Source organism: Ochotona princeps, chromosome 3 (genome assembly GCF_030435755.1).
Source record: "Ochotona princeps isolate mOchPri1 chromosome 3, mOchPri1.hap1, whole genome shotgun sequence".
In the NCBI taxonomy this organism is placed as follows: Eukaryota; Metazoa; Chordata; class Mammalia; order Lagomorpha; family Ochotonidae; genus Ochotona; species Ochotona princeps.
In genome coordinates this window covers 79,441,256-79,457,938 of record NC_080834.1, presented here as the reverse complement: position 1 = coordinate 79,457,938, position 16,683 = coordinate 79,441,256, and the positions used below count along the sequence as shown (strand labels likewise).

Genomic DNA, 16,683 nt, shown 5'->3' with positions numbered 1-16,683 from the left:
GGTCGCCGGTTTTAGTCCTGGTGGCCCAGCTTCCCATCCAGCTCCCTGCTTGTGCCCTGGGAAGGCAGTTGAGGACGGCCCAGAGCCTAGGGACCCTGCACCCACGTGGGAGACCTGGAGGAGGTTCCTGGCTCCTAGTTTTGCATCGGCATAGCACTGGCCCATTGAGCTCACTTGGGAAGTGAACCTCCGGACGCAAGATCTTCCTCTCTGTCTCTCCTCCTCTGTATATCTGCCTTTCCAATTTAAAAAAAAAAAAGGTGGAGCATTAACCAATTGAGCAGTCACACTAGCCCCAATCTTTTTGTCTTTAAAGCAGTCCAGTTCTCTAGGTTGACTTTAGAATTGGCAGTTGTCTTTAGTGACTTGGCGGATTTTTGTTTCCTCTTTGTTGAAGGTAGCCACTAAGGGCTTTTGCACATCCACTTGGCAGAATCAGATACTTAATGAGGATCCACAGCTTTCTATTTTTCTTATATCGGAATTCTTTATATAACTATAAATCTTATACCAAAATTGAAAGTTTTTAACCCTTCTCCCATTTTTTTTCTTTTCCTCAGATTTTTGTGGTTATTTGGAGGAAGAAGAGGAAAGTACCACTGTTCAAAAATTCTTAGACCATCTGCTCCATAAAGAAGTGGTGAATTCTGGGATACTGGAAGATCTTGGAATGAAGGAAAACCAAGACAAGAAGCAGCAGAAGGATCCTCGTCTTACCATGGAGATGAGACATAAGCAGGTGGGAGGGAAAAACAAAATTAAAATGGATAACAGGAAACAGTCTTTGTGTAACACATTTAATAAGCTTAAATAAAGATTTAGGCTTTATTATGAAAAAGGATGCCATCTGTGGTTTGGTTAGAAAGAATAAAGATAAAATATAAGAACTTTAGAAGGAAAATAATTCTCATAATCTGAGTTTAGGAAATAATTGACAAAAAAGGGGAATAATTGATCTTCACCAATAGTGTTGAACTGAACTTTATTAGTTTGAACATATTACTTCTTGTTATAAATGTAGGTAACATTGTCTTAAATTTGGTTTTGTATTGTGACCTTAATATATTAATATCATGAATATTCTGGTGAATGTTGTAATTCTCTTTTAGACAACTGAAACACTCATTTTGTGATTATCATTTGAAAAGGAGGACAGATCTGAATTAAATCTAGTTCAGCTGCTTTGAATTACAAGGCATGTGGGAACTCTCTTCTCCAAAGAGAACTGTGGGTCATAGAAAAAGAAAAAAACAAAAAACAAAAAGCCTGGGATCTCAACACTTTTAAAGGGAGCTTCAGGGAATCAGAATGACCTAGCCTTTGCCGTATGTCCAGAGCTAAGAATGAACTAGAATTAGTCACCTATACATGTACTTTCTCAATTTTTGATTGCCAAATTTGAAAATCATTGCTTATACCAGTAAGATACACCTACTCAACATTGGCAATGTTGCAGAAACGGGTGGAAGTATCATCCTGGCTTGGATTTATGACAATAGGGAAGAGAGAATGGCCCCTAAGATACATAGTTGTTGTCAAGAAGACTTACCACAGCTAGAGAGTAAGATAAGGGCAGAGTTAAAGAGAAGCAGGGGAGCAGGGATCACTGATTAGCTCAGAGCCTTTCAAACCTCTGAAGAAATAACAGGTTTGGGGGTCAGTACTGTGCACAGCAGGCTAAGCCACTGCCTCTGATGCCCACATTCCCATATTGGAGCACCTGAGTTCTCTTCCAATCGAGCTGCCTACTAAGGCTCCTACTAAGGTAGGGGAGAATGGCTTAAGTACCTGGGCCCCTGCCACCCATATGGAAAACCCCAGTGGAGTTCCTGGCTCCTGGCTTCAGCTTAGTCCAGCCCAAGCCATTGTGGCCATTTGGGAAATGAACCGGCAGATGGAAGATATCTCTGTCTGTCTGTTTCTCTCCCTCACACACACACACACTCCTTGCCTTTTAAATAAATACTACTTTTTTAAAAATGAAAGAATGATAAGTTATGGGTGCCAGTGTTGTGGCACAGTGGATTTAGCTGCTGCCTACAATACTGTCATCCCATATAACTCCCTGCTAGAGTGCCAACTGTACCACTTTCAATCCAGTTCCCTGCTAGTGCACCTGGGAAAGCAGTGGAAGATTCCCAAGTACTGAGGCCCCTGTCACCCACATGATGAACCAAGGTAGAGTTTGGGTTCCTGTCGTCAACTCAGACCTAGCGAGGCTGTTGCAGTGGGAATGAATCAGCAGATGGAAGATCAATCTCTCTCTCTGTATATATATGTACGTGTGTGTGTGTGTGTATTGCTCTGCCTTTCAAATAAGCAAAATTTAAGAGAAAAATAAATAATTTTTTTAAAAAGTGAATGTGCTTTATTCAAAATGCTCATGTCTTTAATTTCCAGATAGGACCCGGAATCAGTGAGGTTTGTTGTTTTGCTTTGTTTTGTTTTGTTTTGTTTTGTTTTGTGAAAGGCTGATTCACAGAGAAGAAAATACACAAAGAGAGAGAGAAATCTTCCATCTGCTAGTTCATTCCCCAGATGGCCATATAATGGCTGGATCTGAGCTATCAGAAGCCAGGAACTTCTTCCAAGTCTCCAACATGGGTACGGGGGCCCAAAGACTTGGGCCATTTTCTGCTGCTTTCCCAGGCCACAAGCAGGGAGCTGGATTGGAAGTGGAACATCTGGGCCTAGAACCTGTCCCTATATGGGATGCTGGTCCTGAAGGTGGAGGACTGGCTTGTTGAGCCACTGTGCTGACCACATAATCACATATTTAAATAATGATAGAAATGGATAAAGTTGTGATGTACCTTAAGGTAATAAGTCACTATTCTATCCTTCACAATGTCTCCTCTAAAAAGTATCCCTATTCTTTTTAGTTTTAGTATTAGTATTAGTATTAGTATTAGTATTAGTATTAGTATTAGTATTGGAAAATCAGATACACAGAGAGGAGGAGAGACAAAGATCCTCCATCCTTTGATGGCCACCATGGCTGGAACTGCACCGATCCAAAGTCAGCAACCCAGAGCTTCTTCTGGGTCTCCCACGCAGGTGCAGGGTCCCAAGGCTTTGGGCCGTCCTCGACTGCTTTCCCAGGCCACAAGCAGGGAGCTGGATGGGAAGCAGGGCCACCGGGATTAGAACCATGACCGGTATAGGATCCTGGCACGTGCAAGGTGAGGACTGTAACCACTAGACTACCCCTACTGTTTCTTAAATTAGAATGTGGATAGGACCAAGGGAAAAGGAGCAGTGCTCCTTAAACAACCTCTTACATAAGAAATCAGGAATACATAGGAATCCAGAACTTGAGATCTGACATACTAGATTCTCAACTTTTCCAGGTCTTCTTTATCTGTCTTCACGTATAAATTTGTGTTTAAAATGAATTTCCTCCGACTCACCAGTGGGGCCTTGGGTCAGAAACTTTCACACTGGTTGTGTTCTGACCTGGAACATTTGTTTCAAGCTTCTGCATTTCCTATTCCTCTTGAAAGACTTTACACCATTGTTCAATTCTTTTCAAGGTGAAAGAAAATCGCTTAAGACGCGAGAAAGAACGGGAATTCCAGAGACTCGAAAAGACCATGAAAAAGTCAGCCTTCCTGGAGGCTCAGTACCTGGTGCAAGAAGAAAAGAAAAGGAAGGCTCTGGAAGCCAAGAGAGAGGAGGAGGAGCTTCAGAGAGAGATGATAAAGCTGAGGAGGGAGATAGTAGAGAGGAGACGCACTGTGGAGGAAGCCTGGAAAATGTAAGACAGCATGATAAGCCGTTGAGAACTTTTCTAGAAATGCTCTAGTTTTAAAAATGCACAAATACTGTAATAGCAGAACACAAAAGAGAAATAGCCCAGCATTCCACTCTCTTAACAAATTAATTTCATTTTTCCATGTTTCTGTCTGATCTTGATCCCTTTACACACTTCATTACAACCATGAAGGGCATTTAATTTGTTTCTTTGTGTATGGTAATTAACACGTTGTCTAGGGTCCTGAGGTCTGTATGTCCCTGTGTTAAGTTTCTTTTCTGTAATTTTTGTCATGACTTCCTCAAGTAAGCATGTCAGCTATTTTAGTATTGTAGTAAGTATGCTTAAGCATAGAAGTATTTAATTCTTTTGGATTACATTATTGAGATAGAATCTTAAGGGTATAATTACTGAGTAAAACAGTATACGTCTTTATATGACTTTTGAAACATTGCCAAATGGCTTTTAGAATGGGTTATATCTATTTGCCGCATTGCCAGCAATGGGCCAATTTACTACAGCCTTTTCTTCACTTGGGAATATAATGATTTCCAGTATTTCACACTTTAATAGTTATTCTATTGATTGGTTTGCAGTTCTTTGGCTGAATGATATTTGAAGATTTGATATTCCATAATGCACGTTCAGCAGTTGTGCCTTGTCCTATTCTAAACTGTGTCTGTGTCTTATTTTTCTGATAATCATATGGAAAGTCACCATTACCTTACAAGCTACCAATAACATAAAAGAATATCTCTGACAAAAGGAGAATGAAATAGTCCTCACAGGATGTAGCTATCATCCTCACATAGAAAATGAGCTTCGTAAGAGAACTAACGTGTTTATTCTGAGAAATAGCTCTGATGCATGAACTGTGAAAGTCCTCTGGAACACCGTGACTCAAGTGAACACTCAAACTGAGAGGCGAGAGACATCTATTGGATAATCCCTTCCGCTCGATCAGCCTACAGAGCTTTCCTTCCTGTGTTCTTAATTGCTCTTATTCCACTGGATTTAAAGCAGCATGGCAGTGGACTTGCTTTTCACTCCCTCAAGTGCCAGGTTCAGACCTCTTCCAGATGCTATGCCTTTCAGAAAGCAATCACCAGTAAACACTAGTGAGCTATTTCTAAGGTCAACCTTGCTTTTCAGGTTGCACCCAAGCCCTAGAAAATCTAGGCTGACCTAAAATAAACTGTGAAGCAAGTGAATTTGATGTTAGCGGGATGCTGTGTTCACAGTGGGCACTTCAGCAAATAACTCACGGACCAGTCATTGCTTTTAAAAGTTAGAATCTTATCCATGCTTACAGTGAAATAGATAATATGCTCTGCTTCTGGATGGATGAACTGATTTAAACTTTCCTAGAAGCAATTTGGAAATAAATAGCAAGAGCCATAGAATGATATTATCTCTTGACCTGACAATTCCAGTCCTAGGAAAACTGCCCTAAGAAAATTACCAGAAATTCAGATAAAAATTTATGCTCAAAAGTAATTAAAATAACTTCATAATAACAGACATTATGAAATGTTGGAGAAGTTATTAAATTAAAAAATTAGAATTGACATCAGTTTCTTCTGGATGGAAATGTTGATGGTTTTTACATCTCTCCAGACTGTACTTTCATAATAGATGAACATGCATATGTAGTTTAATGCAGTTTATTTAAAAATCAGATTTATAATATTAGTATTACACTTTTTTGATGCCCAGTATGATTTACCTATAATCATCTAATGTAATTATAACATTAATAGTTTGCAAAGAATCAGTAAATTTTCTTATTGGTTGAACTTTTTAAAACTTATTTGTGGGCCCGGCGGCGTGGCCTAGCGGCTAAAGTCCTCGCCTTGAACGCCCCGGGATCCCATATGGGCGCTGGTTCTAATCCCGGCAGTTCCACTTCCCATCCAGCTCCCTGCTTGTGGCCTGGGAAAGCAGTCGAGGATGGCCCAAGGCTTTGGGACCCTGCACCCGTGTGGGAGACCCGGAAGAGGTTCCTGGTTCCAGGCTTCAGATCGGTGTAGCACCGGCCCGTTGGGGTCACTTGGGGAGTAAATCATTGAACGGAAGATCTTCCTCTCTCTCTCTCCTCTCTGTATATCTGACTTTGTAATAAAAATAAATAAATCTTTAAAATAAAAAAAAACTTGTTTGTAAGCAATCCTGAATCTGTTCATTGCATAGTTTTAGAGTATATCTTCCAAAACACGTGATCTTTACAAAGGAGAATATAGTAATTTTTTTTTAAAGATTTTATTATTATTGGAAAGCTGGATATACAGAGAGGAGGAGAGACAGAGCTGGATGGGAAGTGGAGCTGCCTGGATTAGAACCAAGAATATAGTAATTTTACGCTGGAAAACCTCCTTAATGGTGATAAATGGCATTGTGTACCGTTTGTTATTCAGTGACACCTAATTGCTTTATCATGTTTCTTCCCATAAACCCTTGTAAAATCCACGTAGTTATAATCTTATTTCTTCTTTACTTGAGGATCTTTTTCTATTGCTCTTATAGGAAGAGAGAGAAATTAATCCATATTAGAAAATACTTACTAGTCGTTAACTCTCAAATTTTGTCCAAAGTTAAACTTTACAGAAATACTTTGATAAAAATATCTATTGGAATTTCTCTTTTCAGGGTACTTTATGATAATTTATTTCACTTAATCTGTATTTTATAAAGGAATAACCCTTCAAAAGAAAAATATGTGTTTTCTGATGAAAATCAGTGTTGATTCCACTATAGTTGGTTGTAATTACTTGTTTTTAAATCTATTGTACATGTATATTATTTTTAATAGGGAGAAGGCAAGGCAAGAAGAGAATTCTCAAAAGAATCCAGAAGAAAGTACATTTCAGAGTGCCGACACTCAACTAGATGAAGGAAAAATGGCAAGAGAAAGAAAAAGGGAAATGAAGAAGTTATTGATCCAAACTTTCAAGGAAAATCATCAGGTGGGAACTATGCTATCTCCTTATTTGGCATTTTGTAGTATAAAATAAATGACCAGGAGCTCCATAAGAGATGGGGTAAAATAAATGCCATGCTCCCCTGAGCCACCTTACAAATGTCAGAATCGCACATACTGTTTATTTTGTGTAATCTAGCTGGCATGGTGTGGAGGCCCATGTTCTGGATTCTGGAACTATTCTTTATATACTCGGATGGATCTTGGGAGATTAGGGGATAAATTTGGAACTTCTTAAACTATACCTTTCAGAGTAGCATTTTACTACCAAGGTAATGTGTTGGCAGTTTTTGAAACTTTACCTTCTCCTTTGAGGTGTTAGGATAGTTCTGTTATTACTATTCAAAAAATAAAGAAACTATGACTTCCCATCAGTAGCTCAGTTCCTAAAGCAATGCTTTGTGGAGTCCTTCCTTCTCTTTTTCTTTCTCATTTTTAATTATTGTTATCATTTATGATACACTTCCATAGACCTTGGGATTTCCCCTGCCCCCTCCTCAGATCCTTCCCCACCACACACACACACACACACACACACACACACACACACACACACACTGAGTTCTCTGACATCATTACAACAGCAAAGTTCCTCATAAACAGTCATAAGTCCGTCATTACGGGTATGGACAATGACAGAGAGTCCAGCATCCAAGTGTCAAGACACATCCAACAGTTGTACTGGGAGTCCATCCTCAGTCCAGAAGTAGAGATGCATTTTGCCTCATATCCTCACATCTGGACATGTCAGTTTCCACTACACAGTCACTATAAATCCCCTCAAGTGAAAAGCCACAACAAAATCAACAACAGGAAGAAAAACAGAAATTTACAATGCAATGAAGTTAAACAACATGCCACTGGGTATGACAGTCTCCATTACACAGTTACTATACATCCCCTTAAATGAAAAAGCCACACAAAATCAATAGGAAGAAAAAAAAAGAAATTTATGATACCATGAAGTTAAATAACATGCTACTGAATGATTAATGTGTTGCTGAAGAAATGAAAAAGAAAATCAAGAACCTTGTTGAAGAAGATGATGCTACTGTATGACCTATCAGTCAGTGAATAATTTAATGAGAAAAAAAAGTGTTTTGAAGAAATGAAACTAAAAACAAAAACATCAATATCCATTAGATATTATTTCTGCTGATCTTTATTGGTGAAATGTGTCTCCTGTAGGCAACAAGTAGATGGGTTTTGTCTTTTAATCCAATCTACAAATCTGTGATGTTTGATTAATGTGTTTCAGCCATTTACACTCAGGATAATATGAATGTGTGGTAATTTGGTCCTGTCATTTTAGCAATGGGTTGCTCGTTGCTTTAGTCATATGTTGTTATTTTACTGGGATGTTCTTTGCATTTCTGTTTGGTTTTGGTAGGTGCTATTCTTCTCTGTCAAGAGAACACCTGTAAGTATCATTTGTAGGGCAGGTTTGGAAAAGGCATATTCTTTTACTTTTTCTTTACTATGGAAGAATTTTGTTTCATTTTCAAAGACAAAGGAAAGCTTTACTGGGTACATTATCCTGGGCCAACAATTTTTGCATTTAGAATCTGGGATATTTCGCTTTATTCTCTTCTGGCCTGTAGCTTCTGTGAGAAGTCTCCTGTGAGTTTAATTGGTATTCCTTTATATGTCAGTTAATTTTTTTTCATGAGCACATTTAAGGATCTTTTCCTTATGTTCAGTTGAAAAATGCTTGATTATGAATGTGTCGTGGTGAAGATCGCTTTTGGTCAATCCTGTTGGGAGTTCTGTGCCCTTTCTGGATGTTGTTTTCAAATTCATTCTACAGATTTGGGAAATGTTATATTATTATTTCATTGAATATACCTTCAATCCCAGATTGTTTCTGTACCTTTTGGAACTCCCATAACTCTTATATTTGGACTTTTAATAGTGTCTCTTCATTCTTGAAAGCTTTTTTAGCTTTACCCAGCTCTGATTCCAGCTTTTTGATTATTTCCCCATGGTATCAAGAAATATCTAATTTTGAGATTCTTCTTTCTACCTCCTACATTCTATTATAGAGACTTTCCACTGAATTTTTCATTTGCTCTATTGCATCCTTCTTTTCCATTAATTCAGTTTGATTTTCTTTCTGTGTTGCTGCTTGCTGTGTGACATATTACTTAAATTCCTGCATGTACTTCTCATTTGTTGATAAGAAGCCTTAATAAAAGTATTTTGAATTCTGTATCCCTCATTTTCTTGATGTATTTGCTCAGTTAACTCTGAGGTTGGCAAAGACTTGCTCCTTTGCAGGAGAGTTTTCAGTGATGTTCATTGTGCCTTTGTCTCTTCTTTTGCTCTGGTTATTGCATTTCTTCTCCTTAGGGCACATTTCTCCTTGTCTGTCTGTCTGTCTTTTTTTTTTTTAGGGCAGGTGTCTAAGCTGTGTCACCCTCAGATTTTCAATTCGATTTTACTTATTGCGGTTGGTACACGTTTTTTTGTTTGCAGTCGCTTGTGTCACTCCCTCCAGCGAGTTTCAGATCTGGGCACTTATGTTAGACTCCCACCATGGTCTCCATAGCCTCAGTTCCTGCCTTAGCACTCTACCTCCTGTGATCCTGTGGTTTGGTTGCAGTGTTGTCTGTACAATTTTTCTCCACTTCCAGTTGGAGCAGGTCCCAGGATTAGGGAGATACCAGGTGTTCTAAATAGCTAGGTTTTTGGCAGTGCTGATCTTGCCAGAACCTGCTGACCATTAGGTCCTACGGTCACACGGATCTATTTTGAGTCATAAGATACCGAAGTCAATATTATTTTCCCTGTGAGACCATTGCAATGCATTGAGCTCAGTGAGTTTGCTCCCAGCTCAGCAAATGGGCAGCTCACTGTTGTCCCTGCAATCTTAAAGCCTTTGCCACACTGTGCAAAATGGTGCCTGATGTGCCATGCATGGAGTTCTTGATCTGCTGGCCATAAGTTCTGGGTGATACCTGGTCCTATTTTTGGTGGAACCTGTGTGATACCACGTTGTTGCAATTCACTGGACCAGAAATTAATTTGCTCCCAGCTTAGTGCATACACAGTCCTGTTCCATAGCCTTTGCCTCCTGACACAAAATGGCACCCGATTCAGCTTGGGAGCTGGAGGGTTCTGGGCTGTGAAATCTACCCTGTTCCTGTACCGCTTGTTTGGGATCTGCTGCTCTGCCTCGCTCCTGGTCAAATCAAATAAACTAGAAGGTCAAACAGTTCTTTGGGTTCACCCGAGCTCTGATGAACTCCCCTTCCCATGTGGTTGCTGATGCAGTTCTGGCTGCCAGTGCAGTTCAGATCGTCGCTGCTGAATGCTGCTGGGATGTCTGGTCACTATAATACCACACTGTTGTTTCTGCTGCATTCGCATGTCTGGCAGTCTCCAGGTGCCCCTCTGCTGTCAGTCTGTCCTCTCCTATTTCCTGGAATGTGCCCTCTCTGCTTCACCCTGGCTATTGTTTCTCCATTTGTTTAAACGTGTCTTCATGCTAGTCTGCCATCTACATTCTCTTTCCTTCTCTTTTTAATAGTCAATATTTTATTTTACCCCTTTTTCCTTCCTTTTACTTTTCCTGTTAGCAAAAATAAATGGTGGATTTTTTTATTGATCAACAGCCATCCCCTCAAATTATTTAGGCAGTCTTTTTAGTGAAGTGGTTCTGCTAAATGTCTGAATTTGGGGCTTATACATTTCATATGGAAGAAATTATATCAGATATATAATTGAGAAGATTAGATGAGAAGGCACTAATATGTATATTTTATTTATTCTACAACATCCTTAAAGTTAAGAGAATGAATACATGAATGAATATATCTTTTTAAAAATTTTTAAATTATATTTTTGGCAATCTTTACATTGTTAATTAGAGTAAAAAGGTACAAGGGCTATAGGAAAGTGGGTAAGACCACTATTTCCCTATTGTTTCCTTCATATATCTGAGGTAAAGGGAATATTGAGGGAGAAGCCCCACCCAGTCTCCCACCCACCCCAGGTCCCGGATGTGGGGCATGCTCTGAGATCCTTGCTCAAGTGGTTTTGATAGTTTACCAGTTATGAATCACTGCAAATCTCGCCACTCCAGGCACGATGAGGCTGATGAAGAATCCACTGATTGACATAGTCCATCATAGAGTCTCCATTTGTCCAGTATTTTGCTGCCAACATATAGCTGAGGTGGTTGATTGACCTGTTCTATCTTCCGTCTTTTCACGGTTAGGGTTGTACGTCTGCCATTTCGATTGGGGGGATCCCCAAAGAAACTTTGAGGCATTCCCAGACCAGATTCCTATATGTACCAGCAAGTACAGGGCCCGGCACAGTCCATCACCCCGATCATCTGATGATTGCAACTGCTGGGTTGGTTCTGTTTTCAGCCCCGACTTCCACTGGAACCAATGGGTGTTGCAGTCCAGCCTGGCTCTGCCCATCACATGCTCGGCCCTCACATCAACCAGTGGGAGCTGCAGCCTAGTCAGAGAGACCCACAATAACCCCCACCAGGCCCACCCCTACCCTGGTTTGCCAGTATGTGTAGCAGACTAGTCCAGTCTGGCCCATATCCCATTTGGCTCTCATAAATGTCGAAGGGTATTGAAGCTTAGTTCCATCTAACCAGCTCCACTATGCAACCCTCATGGATGTTGTTGAGTGCCTCTCTGTCTAGACACCCCAGCCCCTGTCCTAGTTATTTTGTGACCTCCCATGGGAGTGGTAACCCAAGAGGGAGGAGCCCACTATTTCCCTCCCAGGTCTCTCTCACTCCCCGGGTTATGCACTCTCCAGGTAGTTCTGTGGTTAGACTTGACAGTATTAGCCCCCAGTGCCAGCTGATGCTGCGGGTAAGCCCCAACAACTCTCACCCACTCTAATTTTGTTTGCACCAGTAGGAATAGTCCACCCATCCTGGCTCTTCCCTTATCTGGTCCACATGAGGTGCACAGGTGTTGTAGGCCTGCCTAGTCTGGTCTGTCCCCATCCCAGCTCACACTCTCCAGTGGTAGTAACTGTCCAGCAAGGGAACCACCCCATATTCCCCTGCCGGCTCTGTCCCTCCCTTCCTGAATCTCATGTGTGCTGGTTGGGCGCTGTGGTCACATCCAGTACATGCAACCTCACCTTTTCATTCCATGTTGTATACTGCTTTTGTTGCAACCAAACCTGGCTCGACCCACACTCTGCTCTGGCGTTTGGATTTGCCAGTGGAAAATGAATAGATTTTAGAAGAAAAAAGAGAATGCTAAAAAGATGTTGATGTTACATGGAGCTTTATAAATCTGATGATAGATTTACAAAGATCTTAGAAATCAGTAACAGGAATTTTCATATGATAAAGATGATTAAGATATGGGGAAGCACTTTGAAAAATAAAAATTTGGGGCATGGCATAGCGAGCTAAACCTTTCTGTGTCGTGCTCATATCCCATATTGCCACTAAATTAAGTTCCAGCTGCTCCTGTTTTAATCCAGCTCACTACTATTGCACCTGCGAAAACAGCAGAAAATGACTTAACCCCTTCTCTTACATAGAATTCTCAGCAGAAGCTATGGATTCTGACTTTGGACTGGCCCAATTGCAGCCATTGTGCCTGTTTGGAGAGTGAACCAGCAGACGGAATATTCTCTCTGTCACTGTGCCTTTCAATTAAAAATAAATAAATCTTTTTAAATAATAAATAATTTTTTATAAACCAGACAATTAGCTACTAAGTAGCAAAATTTGGTCATAATTTTTGCCTCAGGAATAAAGAAGAAAGTGTGGCAAAAAGACTTGTCTGCAGACCAAAGATGGACTCTTAGTGAAACAGTTAAATATATCTTGAGAATAGGATGCTGAGCTCTTTGACATTGTCCATGCCTATTGGGAAACATTCCAGTAGCAGAAAGATGGACTTATGACTATTCATGAAGGACTACCCATTGTAATACTAGTGGGGAAATCAATAGGGAGGCTGAGGGGACTTGGGGAGGGGGATAAGAAATCCCAGAGCCTATGGATCTATGTCTTAAAACAACAAAAAAGACATTTCAGGATTAGGAATTTAATTTTTTTTAAAGATTTGTTTGTTGGAAAAGCAGAAAAAGTAAGATATTTTCCATCTGCTGATTCATTTTCCAAGTGGCTGTAATAACCATGACTGGGTCAGGCCAAAGCCAGGAACCTAGAGCTTCTTCCGAGTTTCCCACCTGGATACAGGGGCCCAGGGACTTGGGCGATCATCTGCTGCTCTCCCAGGAATATTAGCTGGGAGCTGGATAAAAAGTGGAACATTTGGGAATCAAACCAGTGCCCATATGGGGTGTTCTCACTGCAGGTAGAAGCTTAACTCACTGAACCACAACACCAGCCTTGGATTAATATGTTTTTCAATGATTTATTTATTTATTTTGAAAGTCAGAGTTACAGAGAAAGAGGGAGGCAGACTGACAGAGGTGTTTGATCTGCTGCCTCACTTCCCATATGCCTCAAAGGTCAGGACTGGGCCAGGCCTATTCTAGGAGGCAGAAATTTCATCTGGGTCTCCCAAATGGGTACAGGGCCCTAAACACTTGAGCCAGTTGCCACTCATTTCCCAGGCACATTGCAGGGAGCTAGATCAGGTATAACATCCAGTACTAGGACTGGTGCCCTGCTTTTAACCACTCCATCACAGAACTGGTCACTGGGATTGTTTGAGGGATATTTGGGGGAGCTCTTACATTCTGTTTTCTTTTTTAAGACATAGAATTGTTATATTCTTCCATAATAGAAGTTCAGATTTCTAAGAGAAAATATGAGAGAAATGGATATTTGTGAGGCCATCTTGTGAAGGCGCAGAATAAAGTGCCATAGTATGTTACTCAAGCAAGGAGAGAAATAAGACATTTGTTCCCTAAACAATTTGAAATTGTATTAAAATCCAGTATATAATATGAGATCACCTGTTTAGATAGGACTGCTGGATGTGAATGTAAGACATTCATGCAGAGTTGTACAAAATTGGCGACCCATTTAAAACATTACTTGATTTTAAAAAGCAGCTTGGAGCTGTTGCTTCTGCATAGTTATTGATCACCTGTAATACTGGCATCGTATATAGCTATTGATTCAAGACCCGGCTGCTTCCCTTCCAACCCAGCTCCCTGGTAATGTTTCTGGGAAAACAGCAGCAGATGGTCCAGTGCTTGGGCTCTGCACTCATGTGGGAGACCAGAAGAACCTCTGTTCTCCTGACTTGAGCCTGGCTCAGCTCCAGCCTTTGCAGCCATCTGAAGAGTGAACCAGCAGATGAAAGAGCTCTCTGTCTTTCCCCTTCCCTCCTCTCTGGAACTCTGCCTTTTAAATACATAAAATTTTTTTTTCACATTACCCGTCAAGATGGGCATTTAATACTTACCTGGCAGGAGAGATACCATGATCACGAAGGTGGTTTTCAGGGCGAGGCTCACCCATTGTACTCTGTGTGTCCTGACCCCTGTGGTTTCCCCAATGTGGGAAACTCGATCACATAATTTGTGGTAGTGGGGGACTGCGTTTGCACTCTCCCCTGGAAAAAAAAAGATGGGCATTTAAGTTAGCAGTTAATATGCTATCTGTATCTCTTTATCTATCTGTAAGATATCTGTGCCACATATCAGACTAGCTGTGCTCATATGTGGCTCCAGTTCCCTATTCCAGCTTCCTGCTAATACAGACTTTGGGGAGGCAGGAGTGAGAGCCCCGATTAGGAGATTTCTGCCACGCATGTGGAGGTACTGAATCCACTTCCTCACTCCTCGCTGCCAGCTCCTAGTTTCCCATCCTGGCTCCAAACATTGTTGCATTTAGGGAGTGAACCAACAGGTAGGAGCTTTGTCTCTGCCTCTCCATTTAGAATGTAGGAGGTAGGGGATAGCAGGGCAGATAGAATAGGAAAAAAATTTCCATTAATTTATTTCTATTTGAAAGGCAAATTTACAGAGAGGAGGAGGAGAGAGAGAGAGAGTTCCTCCATCTACTGGCCTACTTCCCAATTGACTACAATGGCCAAAGCTGAGCTTGTCCAAAGCCAGGAGCCAGAAGCTTCTTCTGAGTCTCCCACCTAGATATTGGGGCCCAAGGACTTGAGCCATCCTCTGCTGCTTTCCTAGTCCATAGCAGGAAGCTGGATCAGAAGTGGAGCAGCCAGGACACAAACCAGTGCCTGTATGAGATGCTGGCACTTGTAGGCAGAGGATTGGCTTGTTGAGCCATCACAATGGCCTTGACAGACTAGAAAATTAACATTGGTACAACATCATTTAATATGCCATTAGGATATCTGTTAGGATATCTCCTGTTTTCTCATTAGTGTCTTTTTTCTCTTAGAGACAGTATGTAACATGTCAGGCAGTATATACTGCTGATACTAATACTGATTATTTGGTTAAGTTTTTTATCTGCTGGGCTTGCTTTTTCCATGTGAAGTTGCTGTTATCCCCTTCATGAGCAGTAGCTGTTTCACAGGAGGTATTGTGAGACTGTGCAAGTTTCCTGTTTCTCCTTAAACAACTTTCATCCATTAGAGATCTTCCATTCTCTAGTTCAGTCTTCAGATGCCCTCCATAGCTGGGGCTGAGCAGGCCAGAGCCAGGCCAGAAACTCGACGTGGGTAACAGCAATCTAAGTGTTTGAGAAATGATTGCTGCCCCTTCGACTGTGCATTGGCAGGAAGATAGAATCAAAGCAGAGTCCAAACTTGGAAGCCGGGCCCTCTGATACACGTGCAGGCATCTCAGGTCATGGCTCAGCCACTGTGCCACAGGTCCACCCTACAACAGTTACTATGTGGTATTGCTTAATGGTGATTTTGTCTCCCTTTTCTCCCATATATTTACATAATCATTCATTTTATTCAATTTGGACTCTTTATTCTCTAGGTTACAAGATAATATTGTTTACTTTGTTCTTCAAGTTGCTCCACCTTTTGCCACTGGGAAATTTTTCAGGTCAACACTTTTGTGATTTTTAGCATGCCTCCAACATTTTTGAACACTTTTTTCTTTCTGGCATCACAAGACACTTGCAGGTTCATCTTATATATTTCTGTCCCTAGATCTGGGACTTGGTTCATTTTTAGAATGATGTTTAGAAACCAATCTGGGGGCTAGGTGTGCTCATTGCCACTGGGGTATCACTCTTTCCAAGTCCTCTCAGCAGACACTAAAATATAAGCATATAAACTTACCCAGACATTATAGTTCTGTGTCTATCTTTATACATACTAAATTATAAGAGTTCATGTTGATACCTCCAATTCCAGTGAGAGAAAAGGATCATGTCATTCTTTTCCCTTCTCTTAATATTTATCTATCTGTAGACATATTAAATAATTACAAGTGCACAACGATATTGTTAGTGCTAATCCAGCACCATAGGGTTCGGTATAGTCTTTCCCTCTCTTTCATTTGCAACTTCTTTTTCTGACCATTAGAAACTCGGTTCTCATGAACTACATTACGTTTAGGTATTACTTCATTCCTAATGATCTATAAAGATGGCTTCAGAACGACTAAGTCATACCACTGTGGTAATAAATGCATTAACTAGAACACAATACCTGCATTTGTAGGTTGTTTTTTTTAATCTTATGATATTCAGTGGAAATATGTTTTTCATGTTATGTTTCTTTCATTTCCTTCCCCTTCAGTGTGACTTTGTTTTCATTTGTGGTATAGTTGGTAAATCTCTGATTTAGATTTCTACAGTGTTAATGAGTATAACTGAGACATGATCAGAATCTGCCTGGCCGACTGCTAAGGCTTCCACATGGACTTGGCTGGGGATATGACAGTCCTCTGTTAAATGCAGCGGGAGGTTGAAGGACTGTACTATCGTAATAATATGCGGGAAAAGGTAAAGGGTCATGCGGGATGGAGGACAGGATCTTTGTCCCTCTGGCACCATATCATGAAAAATAGCAAGAATTTTTAAAAAGAAAAATAAAACATATGA

The 16,683-nt window shown here is 40.7% G+C and overlaps 1 protein-coding gene and 1 non-coding gene across 2 annotated transcripts in view; both read left to right on the top strand.

Annotated features, from left to right (window-relative positions):
• Positions 1-16,683, top strand: part of CCDC191 (coiled-coil domain containing 191) — a 95,716-nt gene that overhangs the window by 24,135 nt on the left and 54,898 nt on the right. The window contains exons 5-7 of the mRNA XM_058661908.1: positions 561-739; positions 3,534-3,757; positions 6,564-6,717. Coding sequence (XP_058517891.1) covers positions 561-739; positions 3,534-3,757; positions 6,564-6,717 — 557 coding nt within the window. The remainder of the gene's footprint in view (positions 1-560; positions 740-3,533; positions 3,758-6,563; positions 6,718-16,683) is intronic.
• Positions 14,100-14,260, top strand: LOC118758990 (U1 spliceosomal RNA). The gene has a single exon (XR_004995918.2). It is a non-coding gene; the product is annotated as a U1 spliceosomal RNA (small nuclear RNA).